Below are 20,488 nucleotides of genomic sequence, written 5' to 3'. Positions count from 1 at the left end.
GGAGGGCCAGTATGTGATTTTAGTTGTAGTAGTGTCTCTTTTATGAACTGGGGTGTCTTTGTGTTTGGTGCATGTTTAGAATTATACCCTCTTGGTGGATCTTTTCTGTAATGAGTATGCAATGTCCCTATCTCTTCAGATTAGTTTTGAAAACTATTTTATTTTTTGAAAACTATTTTATTGAATATGAAAACAGTTATACACATTTACTTTTTGGATTCATTTTCTTAGAATACCATTTCATAAACTTCAAGTGATGTCTTTGAGGATTCCTGTAAATTTTTGTGGTATGTGTCTAACTCGCCTTGACTTACTGTTCTAGTTTTATTCATTCTTTGTGTCCCCTTGGGTGTAAACTCTTCAGACTCAAGTTCTCATCTTAGTGCCTTCTGTAGAGGGTTGGTGGATAGAAAATACTTAAATTTTGTGTTTTGTGAAGTTTTTTCTGTCAATTGAGATAGTTTTGTTGCCATAAAAGTCTGGACTGGCATCTGGGGTCTCTCAGAGCTTGTTGAATACTCATCCAGGACCTTAGGGCTTTTAGTCTCCATGGAGAAGTCAGTTGTTATTCTAAAAGGCTTCTGACATAGTATTTTCACCTTGGAGTTTTTCACACTCTGTTCTGTATGTTTAGTGCTTTGATTATATATCCTAGGGCATTCTTTTCCGGTCCTACTTGCTGTTCTGTATGCTTTTTATCTTCATAGGTACCCTTTTAGATTGGGAAAGTTTTCACTTAGTTTTGTTAAAAAATGCTGTGTCTTTGACCTTTATTTATTCTATTTCTATTATTCACAGGTTTGGTCTTTTGTGTTATTTCAGATTTCCTGAATGTTTTGTGCCTAGAGGGTTTGTTTTGTTTTGCTTTTTGAGGTAACATTTTCTTTGAATGAGCTTTCCATTTCTTCCACCTTATTGTCAAGATCTGAAACTCTCCTTTTCAAGTCTTTTAATTGGTTAGCTGAGGTTTTTGTTTGGCATCTAAATTTTTTGTTTCCAGTTTTATTTCAGTTTGAGTTTTCTTTACTTTGTTAAATTCTCCTTCCACGGCTTGAAATGTTATCATTATTTCATTCAATTGTTTTGACAGTTTTTATTAAGGTATTTGTGCATAAATTTTTAAGGTTCTTAAACACATTCTTTAATACTATTTTGGAGTCCTCTTCTGCTTTAGAAACTAAATTGCTTTTCTCAGGGCCTATTGCAAAATAGTTGCTGGCTTTTGGAGGCAGTTTGCTGTCTTGGTTGTTAATGTTTGTGTTTTTGCACTATTCTCTAGGCACCTGGAGTTATGACATCTGAAGTATTTCTTGGCATAGATATTCCATCTTGTTTTGTTAAATTGGTGTTCCATTCTTTGGTTGGTATTGCCCTCTATGGGTTCTAGTTAAATGTGATAGCTGTTGGTCCCTGGAAGAGAATGTTTCTGTGGAGCAGTGAATATCAGAAAGGAATGGAGATGGCTAGAAGACAAGACTGAAAGAAGCAATGGCAAAGAACAGGACAACCCAGGGTCTGCAACAAAAGGCAGAATCCCTAGGGGTGGAGGTAGGCTGGTGTATTTATAGTTTTATAAATCTGTCATTTGATCCGTCCAACGATCCTGTGAGAGATGTTGAAAATATTATTCCCATTCTGTTCAGGTACAAGTTTTGAGGTAAGAAACTCTAAACAATTTGCTGTTTTCACACTTTGAATTGGTATAAATAAAATCCAATCTGATGTACCAAGTGATTTTTCATATCAAAGTCAGTACTTCATTAAATTATACTTTTTAGTATTCTATTCACATTTGTGATGCTTTGCTGTGCAAGATTAGTTAATACAAATATTTCAGGCCGGTGTCATACAAACTTTAAAGCATACATCCAAAATAGTATCTTTGATTGTAGTGGCCTGCTTCAACAAAATAGTGTATTTAAATTAAAAATGTCTGAGACATCTATTACACTTGCAAGTTCTTGAGCCCTACTACAGAACTACTGATAGATCAATCAGACCCTGCAGCTTTCTTTTTAACAGGTATCTTTATCCTCACATAAAGTTCAATTTTTTTCTAGCTTTATTTACTATTTCTCAGCTTTTTAAAAACAAAAACAAAAACAAAAAACAAACCCATTTCACCTAAAGTTCTTGCCTGGTATTTTAGCAGGTAGTTACTGTAAGGTATAAACTCTGAAAAATACTTTGCCCTATTCCAACTTATTGCTACAGTTTTAACTATCTTCCCTAATTATTTTACAAAGTCTATAAATTCTTAAAGGAACTCAAATATAGAGACTATAGAAATGGCTGAGGCCAAAACCACTTCCTGATCTTCCTGAGGATCATAATCTGCCTCCCACATCCTCATTTGGGTACCTCATAACTGCCTGTAACTCCAACTTGAAGGAATTTAATACCTTCTTCTGGACTCCACAGATACCTCCATGCATGTGAAACAGATACACATAAGTAAATATTTAAAAAGAAAAAGCTTAACAATTAAGTTTTCAGTAACCATCCTCTTCATATACTTTAGCACAATCTACACTGTTGTGTTATGCTACACAAAACAAAGTTGCCATATTCAAGCATATAAGCTTTTCTTAAGCAGCAACAACTCTAGCTGATGTACCTTAGTATGCTATTATAAAATATAGTAAATAAATATCAATAAAGGGTCAGTAACTGCTCCCAGTGAAGAAATAATAACAAAATTTAAAATTCTCTCAAAAATGATAGAACTGATGGATATCATCAGGTTTCTCAAGTATTATTTTCTACAAAGATATGGGAAAATGGCACCTGGCAAACAGTACTTCATGTTTGCTAGGTGGAAAACTACTAGCATTTAAAGACAAGGTTCTCTTCTTTACAATTTTCAAAAAAAGTTTCAATATGGTATAAATCTCTACTTTCAAATAGTGAATTGTCAACCAATTTGTTGCTAAAGTATTTTAAAGGTTTTATAATAAATACCTGACATTTTTGCCATTGAAAGAGGGTTACTCACATGTATATGGATATTCTTCAAGGTAATTGAAATTCATTGATATCTCAGAAAATATTATTAGTTACAGCTACCTTAGTCTTATATCAGAAAAGTGTCTAATACAAGTTTCAAACAAAAAATAAACATAATGACTGTGATTATAAGAAATTCAAAGTGTTGCTACATGGGAGGGTAAAAGGATATGGTGCACAAGATCTGAATAACTTCATAGTATTTCATTTGATAAATATATTTAAAATTCATTTCTTCAAAAGACAGTATTTTTATTACATTCAACTTATATCCACTCTACCAACAAACCCATCATTTATTTACAGGCTAGATATTACAAAACAAGGAACATTTAAACAAGTTTTATTTCCTTAAAAGTTCTTCCAAATTTAGAATGCTGAAAACCTCTACATATATACCTTAAAAAAGTATACATTATCAGGAAAATTCTAAGTTTCAAAAGAAATGTAATACACATACAATGAAGCATAATTCACTCTGGCTCAGCTTTACAGGTGTATCTCAAAGTGTATGAATGAGTGGGTGAGTGTGTGTACACATATATGCATTCATAAATCATATATATGTATGATATATTGGAAATATATCACAATTTCCAATATAGGCAAAAGTTATAGCTGGTATCTTTAAACAATGCATTAATACATTTTCTCTGAAAAAGTAGAAGAGTTTTCAAGACTTCATGCCAATCCATGATTTTTCACATCTTTGCCCTCAAATACTGAATCAGACATTTGTTTTCTTTTCATCTTTAAATTGAATTCATTTTCAAATGCTATGAAAAGTACCATCAAGGCTGCTCTATTTAGAGCTCAGTAGCAAAGATAGGTCTGATGTTTTGTCCTGAACTTCTACTTTATCTTCAAAGAAAACCTGTAACCAATGGTGGGTAAACATAAAAGAAAGTAACTCTGTGATGGTAAAGAGACATGAGACTTAGCATTAACACAGACTTAGAAAAATAAATGCCCATTTACATACAATTGGTGAGAGAAAAAGATTAAAAATTAAATGGAAAAAGACATGAAGAATTATGGGTTGTGTGAGCTTTAGTTCCAAAGATATACAGCAACCAAACTATCAATAACCGCTGAGCTTTTTTTTAAAACTTGTATTAATTTCCATAAGTTTTAGTTATTTTAAATTGGGTTCTTGTAGCAAAACAAAGAGGCTGCTGTTATGTGAAGGTTGCTTCATGGGAAGAAAAAAAAGAATGGGTATCTTTTACATAAGGTTAAAAGAGACAGGACTTGTAATGAAATTAAGCACTGATCTCATCAAAAGTAGAGAGAAATTACCTTTCTTGAGATTTTATCTCATTCTGTAATCAGAGAAAAATAGCACTCCTGTTTTCTTTACTATATTTCAGGCTAAAAATAACAATGAATAGCCCTTAAGTATACTAGTTCTGTAAGAGATAATTTAAAATTTTAGTGTGTTGGTTCTTTTTTAATGATAAACTTAAGAGCTGACTCTTCTAGAATGGTTCTTGGATATCCTGATCTATTTATGCCTTTCCTGAATTAAAAAGTCAACAGCAGGCCTGGAGAGGTGGCTCAGCCATTAAAGGATAGGCTCATAACCAAAAAGTCAACAATAAGAGTTTGGCATCTTAGGCAGTGGTGAGGCAAGCCTTTAATTCCAGCATTCAGGAGGCAGAAGCAGGCAGATATCTGTGAGTTTGAGGTCAGCCTGGTCTTATAGAGCTAGTTCCTGGACATTTGAGGCTAAACAAAGAAAGAAACCCTGTCTGGAAAGAGCAAAAAGAAAAGAATTTGGCATCAACAGTCATTAACTGAATATTTTAAAGAAATGTTTACATTCAAATTAAATTAAGTGCTGTTGTATCAAATACCAAAATTGCTATTTTGTTCATCTGAAACAGATAATTAACAAACATTATATAATAATTTCCTAAAAAACACTAGAAAAATTTAAATTATCTTTTCCTCTATATGAAGATGATGATTCTGAAGGAATACTCTATGCCTCAAATCCACTCATGGCATACAACACTTCATCAAGGTTTTCAGAAAATCAGTGCATTCTGTAGCTACAACAGGCATAATGCTCTTCCGTAGCCAGGAGTTCTGAAAAAGTTAAAAAAAAAAGTAAATAATCTGAAAGTCATCCTAAAGATAACAAATACTGGGAGTAGTGCTCAAACCAAATATTGTATGACCTGAATGTCAATCAGATGTAGTTTTTTCTCCCAAAGGAAGACGTTCCCATAACTGGAGCAACTGTTCTCCAACCTGAGGTTCTAGCTCCTAGACAATTCAAAAAGAGAAAATAAACATTAAAAAAAAATCTGGGCTGATTTTTTTTTTAATCAGTAAAAATATATATAGACAAAAAGGCAAAATAAATTTGACCTTTACAAAGTCAGATCTGCTAATATTAAATGGTAAATACGATTTCTAATTCTCTGCTTTTATAGAGTCAACATTTAAATGTAGAATTCTACTTAACATGAAAATATCACACTTTTTGTAATGAACTGGCAAAAGATTTCCTTGTAATCTCTGAATTCTGTCTAGATGGAAACAATAAATTTTATTTGAAGTGGCAATTCAACAAGAACACTCAATTTGAACTTCTAAATGTTTGAAATCTAGATTAAGATGTTCTGAGGCTTTCTCCCCAAAATAAAGCATCTTAAGTGACTACCTAATTTTACCTCAGAAATTATTTAACTTTAAATCAAAATTAATAAATTATCAGAACAAGAATAAAAAGAAGGCCATGTTTTGTTGGTTTTGTTTGCTTGTTTGTTTGTTTTTTGTCCTCCTCTGTAATGTATGATACCTCTAGAGAGTACATAGAAAGAAGTCAACTCTCAACTCTGCCCCCAGGGTAGTTTGAAGTAAGTCACAATGCTTCAAATAAATTATTTGAATGTAATTTTGGTAAAGCTAACTGTGGAATATGCTTCCTTGCATGTAAACTGGGACCAAGAGCTCATGGTACTGTTGATAAGAACAGATTCCAAGATGTAGTCATCTTAGCCTTTTGGCACTATTTGTTCACTCTCATCATGCTACTAGTGTAAATGTACAGAGGCAGCATCAAAGGCACAAGGAGCCTGAAATAAAGCAAGCTTCTAAACTAGTAAAGTAGTTATATAATGTGCCTCAATAGGAAGGAAGCTGACTTGCTGTCAGTTTGACTTCAGTCAAATGACCGCAGGATGGTAATCTGTTTGGTCACATGTGTCATTAGACAACAAAACCCCCTGAAGTGACATATGAAAGATTTCATATGACAAGAAACAAAATTTAGCAAAATGTCAATATCTAAGATATTTGGATGCTCATATGCATAATGGTATCTACAATTTATATTTATATATTTCCCCTTTGAGCAGTAACAATAGCAACAACAAAAACAAAATCAAAAGAAAAAAATGTACGATGCCTGTATATACCTGCCCATCTCTGCTTATCTGTACTTTCTTGTTGTCATTCCAAGGATTGAGTAAATGGTGTGCAAACTGAAAGGGAAGGCTTTCTTTGCGAATCCACTCCACTTTAAATACTCCACCTAGTCCAGCTGATCCCCAGTCCTGGCTCTTCTCCCTTCCTATCTCAGAAGACATCCTAGAAAACCCCTGTATAAAAATGAGGGAAAGGATGAAAGCAAAGATGACATTAAAATATCTATATTTATCTGATAGAGTTAACTATAATTTTTAAAAAATTTTAAAGAAATGATACAATATTAAAATAATGCAAATTTATCAAGAACCATAAGAGCTGCTTTATCAAATTTTGGAAGATAAACCAATTCTAGCCTAATGTAATTTCAAATATTAACAGTTTCTTTGTAATGTATCAACAGTTATAAGTCAGCATTTATTATATACAAATACAATAAGCAAACCTGTAATTTTATTTATAAATACAATAACTATGAAATAATTTAATAGTATGCAAGTTTAGATATACATAAATTCAAATTAATGTTAAGAAACTGCTTGAGTGATAGCAATGGCTCAATGGTGAAGAGCGCTAGCTGCTCTTCCAGAGAATCTGGGATCTATTCCCAGCACCCATGTGGTGGCTCATGACCACTTGTAACTCCAGTTCTAGGGGATCTGACTCCCTCCTCTTCTGATAACCACAGGCACTGCATGCACGTGGTGCAGGCAAAACACCCATAAAATATAACATAACTTCAATTTTTTCTAAAAAGAATCACAGTCTTTTTGTTGTCAACATTTCTGATCCACATAAACATTTTATAAAGGCAAAGGTTCTTGCATTTAATCCAAAAACAGATGCAAAGTTTCCATCAGAAGAACTACTTATCTGGAAACATCCTAGTGAGTCAAGGTAAAGAGGTCCTATTGCCCCCTTGCAGAAATGTGAAACAGACCTCACCACCAGTCCCACTACAGGCAATTTTATTGGACCCAAATACAATGGACAGCTAGGCTTTGGTTTTTCTCTGATCTTGAGAATGTAACCTCAAGTAATACAAAGCCCATTTTATTGATTCAGGATGGCTCACCTGGAAATGTCCAGATCCTTGAACAGAAAATACCAAGTAAACCATGCTGCTCTCCCAAAACGCTCGATTTAGCTTCCGCTCATTACTAGGGGTTGTAGACCAGATACCCTTCTGTTGAGAAATTTCAAGGTTTCTCAGATTGCTACTCTTCATTATGAAGTAACGAATAGGCATGTTTGGTCTTGGTGAAGGAGATTTTGAGCCCTATGAAAGAATGCATAAGTTCTTGAAAGGTAATTTGAGCTTTCAAAGACAGTAGGCTCTCATAAATAACATCTTGATAAACAAATGTTACCAAATCCAACAAATGCAAATTAAACCTTTTCTTGGCTTAATTAAAAAGCCAAAAAGAAGAACTTCTTTCCAAAGCATCTAAAGTGCATTGTACCAAGAAAGTAACTTTATTAATTCTAATTTAAGCCTAGAATGAATTTTCATAAAATGTTTTATGAAACTTCTAATTCTGAAAACAAAACTACAATTATTCCAGTTTACTGTCTTAAGACAATTTTAAGATGGCAAAACTGAACAGTCTGGAAATCTCACTGAGTTGTAGAGACTAAAGCTTAGATACCATAGTGAGTATAATGGGTACAACAATGTAAAACGGAGTTGCATGAAGAGTTCCAAAGAAACTGCAGAAGAATCCCCAAAAGTGAGTGGCTAGGCACAGACCTGATCAATAGTTCAGACAAAATGTGCTGAGTTGGCCAAGACTAGAAGGAAAGCAGCATACTAAATATGTCCCACATCTCACAAGTGGCTGGGAATACTCAGTATGCTCAGCCAGAGCACATACCTTGTAATGCATAGTGCACTTGCTCTTAGAAGAGTCAAGCCCTAGTGCTAAAAAGAAACTAGTAACAGAATAAAAATTTCTCAGAACCTACTGTAGTAGTTTTTTTAAATCAAACCTTGAAAGGACTAAACTGAAAAGGTAGTTCAACAAGTTAAAAGTACTTGCCAGGAAAACATGATAACATGAGTTTGATCCCTGGTGGAAGAAGAGAACTGACTCCTGAAGGTTGTCTTCTGACTTCCATACAGTTGCCTTGGCATATGAGTACACACATGCACACATACAAATAATTTTTTAAAAGTTAAAAAGTATTAAACTAATTGTTAGTTAACCTAGATAGTAGAAGACAATCTAGCACTATTTAAAGGAAAATACATACATGAAAACCTAGCAACCAAATTTATAAGAAATAGAAAGAAAATAAAGGATAAGATCTATAACCAGGAAAAAACTATCAATACAAGCAGACTCAGCTAGCAGGTTTCGGAGACAGTAGACAAGAATGGTAAAATATCTTATATATTGTGGGAATGATGTTTTAGAAGATAAAACATAAACACTATAAAAGTGTTATTTTTAAATAGCAGGTGATATTAAAGACACAAGGGCAACCTTGAGACATAAAATAATGACATTACAAAAAATGAATGATTTACTCTCTCAAAATAAATATCATCGAAAGAAGAGTGAAGAGAGAATATCTTGTGTCTCTATGGATGTGGCACCTGTCAATAATAATCTGATGGTCTATGGCTTAAGTCAGAAATGGAGGTGTAACATCCAGGAGGTAGAAAGAATTCTGGGATGGTGCCAGATGCAGGAGATTTGCCCCAGAAGATGTGATGAGACAGATTTATGGTACCTGAGCACAAGTAGCCAGCCACAAGGAAGAATGTAGATTAAAATAAATAGTGTTATTTTATGTTATGTTCTAAGCAGAGCAGAATCTAGCTATATGGTCAAGGTATTTTAAATATATTTTGAGTCTTATTTCTGGGAACATGGGGATGGAAAGAATAATGACCAAATTTCCACAGAAGAGATACAATAGAATTACCTAAAATGAAGCTAAGAGGGAGAAAAGATTAGAAAGAAAATAAAAAAGAACTCTGAAATACTGAGTGATGTTATATATACATACACAGATATAGATACACACACAGATACCAAGCAAGAGCTCCAGCAAGGAGAAAGAAAGGGCAGATATGAGAAATAATACTTAGATTAAAAAAAAACAGATGAAAATTACTGATAAACAAATTGAAAAAGAGAATCGTAGGAAGCAATATCAAAATCCAGTTCCTCAAAAACAATGATTAGCCGGGCGTGGTGGCACACGCCTTTAATACCAGCACTCAGGAGGCAGAGGCAGGTGGATATCTGAGTTCGAGGCCAGCCTGGTCTGCAAAGTGAGTTCCAGGACAGCCAGAGTTATACAGAGAAACCCTGTCTCAAAAAAAAAAACGAAACAACAACAACAAAAAAACCCACAAAAAACAAAAACAACAACAACAAAAAACAATGATTAAAAAGAAAATTCTAAACACATCTACACTAAGAAATGAAAATGACAGTAAACCTCCCATCAATAGTTCCTGTGTTCTAAACACTTATCCTTTACACCCACAAATAAAGGCAGTACTCACCCCACATGAAAGTAACTCTTTGTATGAGCCAAAGGCTTTTGTAGAAATCCACAACTCGTCAAAATGCAAAGAATAACTAACAGTAGGAGTCCCAGCCCTAAATGGTATATATACAATGCAATCCCTACTGCAGGGTATTTGATCACACAGTGAACTCCAAGACTGGAAGAAAAAACTTTCTGGTTATAGCAGAGCTCTCACAACAGCAGAAAGAAAAGAGAGGCTACTTGAGACCAGTGCAAAAAGAAAGGAGGCAGTTTTATGAGACAGACAGATTTCAGGAAGAGAACAAGTTAGATACAGGTGAAGACAGGATGAGTCAGAGAATGAAAAAAAGCCAGAAGATCAGAACAGATTGCTAGAGTTAGTTTGAGGCCAAGCAGAGCAATTCAGGAGAAACCGAGAAAAGCCAGTTTGAATCAGTAAAGCTTGGAGAGGAGTTCGTGCCAGAACAGTTGAGTTGAACCAGCTAGTTAGAGCTCAGAAAGAACTCAGGGATCATCACTGAAGAAGGACAGAAATATTCTAAGAGCAACAGGGAACCAGTACAGCCAGAGTTTCGGCTACTTGGTAGGTTCTTTTTTTCTTTCACCCTTCTCTACCTCTCTTCTTCCACCCTATCAACTCCCTAATACTAGGTAGGCGAGAAAACAAGGTTAGAGGGGAAAGGGAGCAACTTTCCTGGTGAGTAGGGGTTGAGATCCTTGAAGTAAATTTGATTTTCATTGTCAGGATATCTAATTTCTTTTTTTTTTTTTTTTTGTCTCTTCACACACAGCTACTTGACAAACCATAACAAACCACAACCAACAGCATCCAACCACCAATTGCTCAACCAGCCCCTTCTATTAGGGTTCTAGCATTTATATAGCCTCTGAAAAGTCCCCAGAATTCCAAACATCACACACTTACAGAAACTATCTTGAACTGGCATAACCATGCCCCTGCTAGACAAATCACAATCACATGCTGTGGAGGCACCCCCATACATGGGATTAAAACAAAAACATATTCCCATATTTCGGTGTTTTTAGAAACCATAATTCTCAATACAGACACGGGTGCCTGTTGCTAGATATTGTCTTATAGACATGATAGAGAATCTACTATACCCATGAAGTCTCAAAAATATGGTTACTTAACCAAGATCTGAATAAGGAAAGTACAAGCTGACATGACTATGTGGAAGGGGGATAATTTTGCAAGGCCTTGCCTCTAGATAGAGTGCTACAGGCAATCAATGACTGTTGAATAAAGAATGATCAGTTTTCACATAACAAAGACCCTGATAGGTTATCCAATGCCATGTGGGTCAACTCTACCATAATAGGGTATGTGTATGTAGGTATATGTGTATATATGTGTAACAATAATTATAGAAGAAGAGATCATGAATTTGAGAGGGAGTAATGTGGTCATAGGAGTTGTAGGAGTGAAGAGTTTGAGAGGTAGAATATATGAAATTCTTAAAAATTAAATTTCAAAATGTCTTTACTAGTGACTTCTACCACAAGCATAAGGAGAAAATAATACCAATTCTGTTGTAAGGGATTTTTGTTCAGTGTTGTTCATGAGGGATATTATTCAGTACTCCTTTTTTTTCTTGTGGAGTTTTAAAACAAGATGTAATAGCTTGAATGAGAATGACCTCCCCCCCATAGGTTCATATATTTGAGTGCCTAGTCACCCGTTGGTAGACTGTTTGAGAAGGATTAGCTGTATTAGAAGGTGTGGCCTTGTTGGAGGAAATGTGTCACTGGGGATGGACTCTAAGGTTTCAAAATAAACAAACAAACAAATACCCCCTCCCCAACAAAACAAAACAAAACAAAACAAAACAAAACAAAACAAAACAAAACAAAAAACCCAACCATGCCAGGCCCAGTTTCTCTCTTTTTAAGCTACTTTGGTTCAGGATATAATGTTCTCAGCTACTACCCCAGTACCATGCCTGCCTATTACCATGTTCCCCACCAAGATTGTAATGGACTAAATCTTCTGAAATTGTTAGCAAGTTCCCAGTTAAATGGTTCCTTGTTCAAGAGTTGCATTGGTCATGGTGTCTCTTCACAGCAGAACAGTAACTAGACATTCAAATATATGAACCTGTGGGGGTCATTCTCATTCTAACCATTACATCTGGATGCAAAACTCTACAAAAGTAACACAAGAAAAAAAAGTACTGAATAATATTTTTTATGAACAACATTTATAGCAACAATCCTTTACAACAGACATTTTGATTCAATAAAATCAAATCCAGCAATATACAAAAGGCTGACATGCATGAATTACTGTGGTGGTTGGAATATGACTGGCCTCCATTAGGATCATGTATTTGAATGCTTAGTCATTAGGCAGTGGTGTACCTGACAGGGATTAGAAAGTGTGGTCTTGTTGGAGCAGGTGTGGATTTATTGGAGGAAGTATGTCACACTGGAGGTGGGCTTTGGGGTTTCAAAAGCTCAAGCCAGGCCCAGTATCTCTGTCTGCTGCTTGGGGACTGAGATGTAGAACTTCCAGCTACCATGTCTCCCTGCTTGCCACTATGCTCTCCACCATAATAGACGAATCCTTTGAACTGTAAGAAAGCCCCAAATAATTGTTTTCTTTCTTTCTAAGAGTTGCCGTGATCATGGTTTCTCTTCAAGACAATAGAACACTTAAGACAAAAAATGTTGGAAAATGAGCAAAATCTACCATCTATAGACAAATGATTCCGATAGGATATGTAGAAAGAACATTGAACATAACTCTGACTCATAATCTAAACCAAGAAACTAGATCCAAAAGATAATGTTAACAGTTACAGTGTATCAAATGGTGAAACTTAATTAAATGTCTTTCTGCTAAGAACAAGGCAATGGTACTTTTCTCAGTACTTACACAACATTCTGTTATAGGTCCTAGCTAGAGAAGTAAGGGAAGAATGAATAAACAGAAATTAGAATGAAAAAGAAAAAATTTATAGAAAGTTAAAAAGTATTGGACAGTCTATCGATTGGGCATTCAAATATATGAGCCTATGGGGGTCACTCTCATTCAAACCATTATACCTGGTTTCAAACTTTTACAAAAGTAACACAAGAAAAAAAGAGCACTGAATAATACATGATTAATATGAACAACACTGACAACAAAAATCAGTATTACCTTTATTGACAGAAGTCATAAAGATACAGTCACAGCTATTCCGGAGGAAAAGTAACAGGTCAGAAAACAAAGACAAACTGACTGTAAGTCTCATAGTCTACATATTCAAGTCAGTATATGACTGACAAAGAAAAATAATTATCAGTGAGACTTGGTAGAGTCAAATAAAAAAAATCAGATATTTATGATCAAAATATAACAAATTTGCCAAAGTAATTTAAGAGGAGGGTGATCCTTTTGGAAAAATTATGCTAGAATAATTGTATAAATAATAATAATAACCCTCCCATCCATATCATATGAATTAACTTGAAATATTATCACATATCTAAATGTAAGAACTCTAATTGTAAAATTCATAGAAGGAAATAGAATATTTTTGCTTTGTTGGATTATCCAAAAATTTCTCAGTATACAAAATATACAAATTGTAAGAAAAAAAATGAGGAAAAAGAGTCAATCAAAACTAGAAACAGATGGACATAACACATGACTAAACCTCAATACTAGCAGTCTTATCCCTGTGAGATCAAGGACAACCTTGCCCTAACAGCAAGTTGAAGGCCAGACAGGATTATATAGTGAGACTGTCTCAAAACAGACAAACAATGCTATAAATAGTCAATCTTCAAAAGAAGGTTATAGAAACAAATTGTAGGTTAGAAAAGCTGCAAAGAATGCTAAAACAAATATCTCAAATATGTAGAAAGTTCTTATAATTTAATTTTAAGAAAGATAACCAATAAAGACAGCATAAAATGAACAAAAGTTTGAATAGATAATTTCCCAGAAGCTATACACAGAATGGCATATGAGCACAGGTGATGCTCAACATCATTACACACCTGGAAAAGGCAGAATGATTAACTGTCAAAGAAAAAGGGTGGTCAATATGGAACAAGAAAAGACTTACAGATTGTTGCAAAAATTGTTAATTAGTTCAGGCATTTTGAAAAGCGGTGGAGGAGTTTCTTATAAAGCTAAACATGGACTTACTATACAACCTACAGCCCCACTCCTAGGTATTCAACCCCAAATTAAAAAAAAAAAAAAACACAAAAAAACCTCTACATACAAAGGCTGCACTCAAATATTATGGCACCTGTAGTAAAAATACAATGTAAAATAACTCGAATGTCCACATCAACTGATAACATGGGTTATAAAAAAAAAAAAAAACAAAAAAACAAAAAAAAACCTACTGTAGCATGTCCATACAATGAAATACTACTCAGAGAAAAATATAATTATTACATTCAACAGTATAGATGAAAAGCACTGCATTAAGTAAAATAAACTAGACACAAAAGCATGATTCTTCTTACAAGTTATTTAAGAAAATGAGTAGTGATTACTGGAGTACTGAGGTAATAGAAATGTTGGTATCAACTACGGTATCAATACACAGTTACATAACATTTCAGTTTAAACTGATAATTTTTCTATTACCTATATTTACTTGTGTGTGTGAGGAGGGGTATGCTCATATCAAGTACATTCATCATGTAGAAGTAGAGAGACAACCTGTGGGACTCTCTCAACCATCAGGTCCCAGAAATTAAACTCAAGTCACAAGGATTGGCAGAAAGCCCTTTCACCCACTAAGTCATCTCAATAGCCCATAAACTAGTAAGTTTTGTTGAACAGAATATACCTTAGTAAAGGAGTTTAAAATACACCCCCCCACACACAAAAAAAAATAAAATCTAAGAATAAAAATGTTCTTTCTTCTTATTTAGCAAGTGTTCAGCAGACATTGTTCATCAAAACACAACTAAGGAACTTATAATCATACTCTTGTTCATTTATCAGTATCATAAGTAATAAGAAACATGTGAAATCATTCACATCAGTTTCCAATTCTATATCAAATTTTTCTGTCTTCTATACTTTGTGTTATATTTTTTTATCTTATGTGTTTAAAATAATCACTGAACTACAGAAAACACTTGAAAGAACTATAAAACAAAATTAATATCATGGCAATATTCTTCTTTTAACTAAAAACTTCTAATGATATAAAGAAGAAAAAATAGGCTGTATCATATATGCCATCAATAAATAATCAGTTAGATTAAAATATAGCATTAGTATTTAGAATACAGGCCAGTTACAAAGGTACACTGCTTATAATTCTGTATAACTACATCTGTGAAAAATGCTGCAAACCTGCTGCTTACTACAGACTGTAGCTGCCCTACCTTTCCTGAGGATGGAGGAGAGGGGCTCGCACAAGGACTTGGGTAACTGCTGCTGTCTGTGGATTTCACAGATGACTGATCTGAGCGGTCGTCAGTGCTCCGTTTAGGATGTAAAATTCCTCTATCTTTGTACTTCTGAGGTGGATGTAAGGCTGGAGATGGAGATTTCATCAGTACTCTTGAGCAAGAAGAAGCACACGTTAGTTATATATAAGTTTTTAATACAAAGAGAATGCTATTTATATCCAAAATCCCAATGACACACAATGTATGAAACACTTTTAAAGAAAATTCATTTTTCTACTACTCATTAAAAAGAAAGAACAAATTAAAAATGGGCTAGGAGTGTTGCTTAGTGATACAGTACTGCCTAAGGCTCTGGGTTTGATCCCCAGCATCAATGAATACATAAATGAAATATAAATTCAGAAATAAGAAAGAGCTGAGGGGTGGACAGTCAGCTCAGTTAGTAAAGTACCTATTGTATGTTTTGGTTTGAATGTAAAACGTCATTGTTGGCTCTTACATTTGATGACTGGTACCTGGCTGGTAATCCTGTTCAGGAACAGCTGAAGCCTTCCTGGAAAAAGGAAGCCACGGGAAGTAAGCTCTGAGGCTCTATTGCCTCACTACACTACTTGTTCTGGGATGAAATGTGCATAGCTAACTTCCTGTTCCTGTTTCCATGCCTGCCAGGCCTTTCCTCCCTGTTGCCATGTATTCTCCTACAGGATGGGCAAGCTGCCTTTTGTCAAGTATTTTATCAATATTTTATTAAGTATTTTGTCATGTATCAATATTTTGTCAAGCATTTTATCATGATATCATAAAAGAAACTGATACACCATGCAATCATGAGGCCCTGAATTCTATCCCTGGTAAAAAGAAAGTTGGTTTCAGCAGTTGGTTTCAACAACTTCAATTTCTGATATTTGCACATGCATGTGCATGTGTGCATGCACACACATACACCCCAAATTTACCCCTCCCCCAAACCCCACAGACTATAGGGTATGTTTAAAATCTGAAGTAAATCACATTCTGAAAAATCAGAAATGGTACTGTCTAAAACACAACTAAAAATGATACTGTGCTAACACTGGAAGGATACTGGACCAGAGCAGACAGAGATCTACATATTATAACAACAATGACTGTACAACTCATTAGCATATAATTCTGTATATGTCTCTGAACTTTAAATTATTTGTTAAAAGGTTATGTTAATTGTTTTCTTTTTCCATTCCAGATTTACATGGAAAAATTACATTTGGCAATTGCTATGGTTTGAATGTTATATAAAAGTAATAAGTTGAATATTTTGAAAAAAATAAATCAAAGGTTATCTTAGACGAACTCTAAGATTCTTCTAAAAATCTATAAATACCATAAATATATCATTTAAGTTTTTTTTAATTTTTAAAAAATGTATAGTGTGTCCTCTGTGGTACAATCAGACAATATATTCTGGTTTCAGTGTAAGGTTTTTCTAATACCATCTAAAAACACTCTTGTGAAAACAAGGGATATAATCAAACCATGAGAGCTATTAATTCAGAGAATAAACAGATTATATGCGAAAACAAGGGATATAATCAAACCCTGAGACTAACTATTAATTCATAGAGAATAAACAGAGTATAAAATTGAATGACATAACCTGGAAAAAGGCAAGCCCAGTGTGCTGGGCATCTCACAGAAGCACTGACCTAGTCCCTTCCAAAAAGTAAGAGGCAATGCTCTATATGACAATATATTAAAAACAACAACAAAAAACCCTTAACCCTACCAAGTATAAACCCTGGGCTTAAGTTAATCGACAATTTCTGGCAAGTGGGAAAATTGCAGTTTTGCTAGAATGAAGAAAATACATTATGCGTTCCCTTCCCTGCCGTCCTCACATGGAGCAGCGTGCAGTGCATCACTGACTAGGCAGCAGGCTCTTCAGCAGGAATGCTAGCTGCCAATACTGACAGGAGGTAGTGCTGGAGGGCAACTGCTCTTTGTTTTTCTTATTGGATATTTTCTTTATTTATACTTCAAATGTTTTCCCCTTTCCAGGTCTCCCCTTTGGAAATCCCCTATCCTATCCCCCATTCCCCTGCCTCTATGAGGGTGCTCCCCCATCCACCCACCCACTCCCATCTTCCTGCCCTGGCATTTCTCTACACTGGGGCATCAAACACCTTCAGGCGCAAGAGCCTCTCCTCCCACTGATGTCCAACAGGGCAACTGCTCTTTAAACAGCATTGCCAACTAGGCATCTAGGAAAAATGTCATCTGACATATGCCCACTAAGATGGATCATTTTGGAATTTGCTATGTTACAAAGAGATCTTGAATTGATGAATTCTGGTCATGCAACATTTTCAGGTTTTTTTTCCTGAAGGACTAGCCTTATTATATCATAAGTACCTACTTAACATCATTCATATTCCCTTAGTACTTATAAGAAATATCTTTAATAAACTCCATTTTATTGTGATTCTTATGTACACTATGTTCTATATAATTATGAAATAGTATAAATAGTTCACTGTCCTGGAGAAAATGTACCCATGTAAAAATATTGCATATTCACCTTTCTGCAGTCATAGATCCATCCGCAAACTCAGTGTCAGCTGTACTTTTTCTACTATTATTGGATCTCCAAGATGAAGCCAAAGGAAGTTCTTCTGAAGACATGGGTCTTGGCCTCTGGCCAATTCCAGATGGTTGCTGTAAACCTGCAGACTGTTCTTCAGTGCTTAAAACAGCTATAATTGCTCGTATGGTAGCTTCATCAACTTGAGACCAAGGTTTAGATGGCGCTCTCATTCGGCGTAAAAACAAACTATGCCACTTCTGTCTGAGCTGTAGCAATAAACTGGCAGCCTGTAATCAATTTAAATACAAGCAAAATGTGTATCACATATGTAAGAAGTTGCTTTACATTTCTTATGGTCTACAACTGTCTCTAATGAACTATCTTACATTCAATATAATTTTCTGTTCATTTCAATCATTCTGTTGTATAAGTGAAAATTTTAGCCATCATATTCTAGGTACTACTGATGCAGAATGAAACAAAACAGCAAATACTGTTTACAGTAAACGCTGCAGGTGGCATGTGTTGTTACTACTAAAGAAGCACCAAGTAAGGTGAATAAGGAAAGATGCACTTAGCCTACTCATATCATCTACAGACCATTCAAATGGTGATGGCCAGTAGGCAAACAAATGCACAAGAGGGTCTAACATAGAGACAGACTTGAGAGTTATAAGTGCTGTCAGTTTTAAATTTACAAACAGAAATAAGGTTAGCAGCAATTGTGCAGAGTGAGAGTAAAGAAAAAGCAAGGCACACAGAAGTAGAAATTTTAAAGCACAACCACCTAAAATGTACAGAAATGACTACAAAGGCAGAAGAATAAAAAAGGGATGACTTCATTTAAGACAAAAAGTTTGGGGCTGGTGAGATGGCTCAGCAGGTAAGAGCACCTGACTGCTCTTCCGAAGGTCCTGAGTTCAAATCCCAGCGACCACGTGGTGGCTCACAACCATCGGTAATGTGATCTGGCGCCCTCTTCTGGAGTGTCTGAAGACAGCTACAGTGTACTTACATATAATAAATAAATAAATCTAAAAAAAAAAAAAAAAGTTTGGAGCAGGATTGAGGAGGAAAAAGTGAGAGGGCAGGACTGAAAAGGGAGCCGGTACACAGAAGTAACAAGTATGAGAGCAAGATTATCAAAGACAGACTAGCGTGTAGCACGGAAAGCACAGGGGTCCTCAGCAAATGAAGTTTGATTGGCATGAATAGCAAATGCAGTTTGATTGGTGTGAATGGGAATGAGATTGCAGTATGCTCACATGATAAATACGTGAATAAATAGAACAACGGGTAAAAGAGTAAACCTACCCAGTGCTGACCACTAACAGCAATTTTAATAAAACCCCCACCAAAGTTCACATGTTAAAAAAAAAAAAAAAAAAAAAAAAAAAAGGCCTACAATAACAAAAGGCTGTGTCAAGAAAATCTTAAATATGAAGAACAAACTTTATCTCTTCCAATTCAGTTATGAAAACAGAAAAAGAATGATCTCACATCTTTCTCCAGAAATGTTAAAAATAAGTGGTGCTCTGTATTTAATATTCAATATTTTATATATCCATAAATACAAAAATATTACTACTATAGCTTAGATGGCTTTAATGCCTCTAAAAAAATCACACTGAAACAATGCAACAGTATTGGATGATGAGACTTCAGGAATGACAATGACTAGACAGACTTCTGAAAAGGTTTGAAAGATGGAGTTTATCTCCTTCGCCCTTCAGCTTTCCATCATGTACGGGCACACCATTCTTCACCATGAAGGACACAGGGTTTAAGGTGTCATCTAGTAAAAGGAGTAACTCTCACCAGCAACCCGATCATAGACTGAAGAATATGTTAGTTAAAAATTATCCAATTTAAGTAGCACAAATGAAATGAGATAACAGCCACTGGGCCACATCTATGTTGTGTTACATCCTTTGACAGAAGAAAAACATGATGTAGCAGAGGATGCATGAGGGGATCTATGAAAATTGAAAACCAAGCCATATTAAAGGAGCAGTATTAAAGATAAAAATTTTAATATGCTATCTCAATCATATTAACTAAAAAAAGATGTATGTCCTATTACAAAGCACTTTACCTCTGGCTCTAGTTTGAAGTTAAGCCATTCATCAAGTTTCAAAGCAGCCAAATTGGCAGTAGTTCTGTCTTCCATCTCACTGTCACTGCTGTCATTGGGAATGCCATCCGCTGTCACAACACACAGGAAAAATTAACCATTTTATCTAATGTTACAAAATGACAGAGAGGAGCAGAACAGATACTTCTCCTTACAGTCTTAGCAGTTCATATGGAAGTTCATCTAATCAAACAGAATATAAACTTAATCTAAATATATATAATACGAGCCAACAATATGTCTCAGCACTGAACAAGCCTTGTTTGATGCCCAGAACCCACGGAGGAAGAAGAGACTCCAAAAATATGCCCAATCTTTATGACAGCTACCAAGAGGTACTACTGAATTTAATACAGGGTACAGATAAATACAATATACTGAACTTTCTGAAACAAAACATTAATTAAAATGAAAAAGAAAGCTGTTGCATTCAAAGAGGAATACAAGGC

General features: G+C 34.9%; 1 protein-coding gene across 1 annotated transcript in view; it reads right to left on the bottom strand.

Annotated features, from left to right (window-relative positions):
• Positions 1 to 3,193: 3,193 nt before the first annotated feature.
• The window catches only part of Ythdc2 (YTH domain containing 2), a 61,820-nt gene continuing 44,525 nt past the window's right edge, over positions 3,194 to 20,488 (bottom strand). Inside the window, exons 24-30 of the mRNA XM_021214279.2 lie at positions 20,001 to 20,110; positions 17,900 to 18,192; positions 15,319 to 15,496; positions 7,520 to 7,723; positions 6,435 to 6,617; positions 5,190 to 5,277; positions 3,194 to 5,097 (exon numbers count right to left, since the gene is read on the bottom strand). Coding sequence (XP_021069938.1) covers positions 5,197 to 5,277; positions 6,435 to 6,617; positions 7,520 to 7,723; positions 15,319 to 15,496; positions 17,900 to 18,192; positions 20,001 to 20,110 — 1,049 coding nt within the window. The 3' untranslated portion in view covers positions 3,194 to 5,097; positions 5,190 to 5,196. The remainder of the gene's footprint in view (positions 5,098 to 5,189; positions 5,278 to 6,434; positions 6,618 to 7,519; positions 7,724 to 15,318; positions 15,497 to 17,899; positions 18,193 to 20,000; positions 20,111 to 20,488) is intronic.

The sequence above is a fragment of the Mus pahari genome, chromosome 15 (genome assembly GCF_900095145.1).
Source record: "Mus pahari chromosome 15, PAHARI_EIJ_v1.1, whole genome shotgun sequence".
Taxonomy (NCBI): domain Eukaryota; kingdom Metazoa; phylum Chordata; class Mammalia; order Rodentia; family Muridae; genus Mus; species Mus pahari.
Note: the sequence above shows the minus strand (reverse complement) of the source record. Positions and strands in the feature narration are given on the sequence as shown.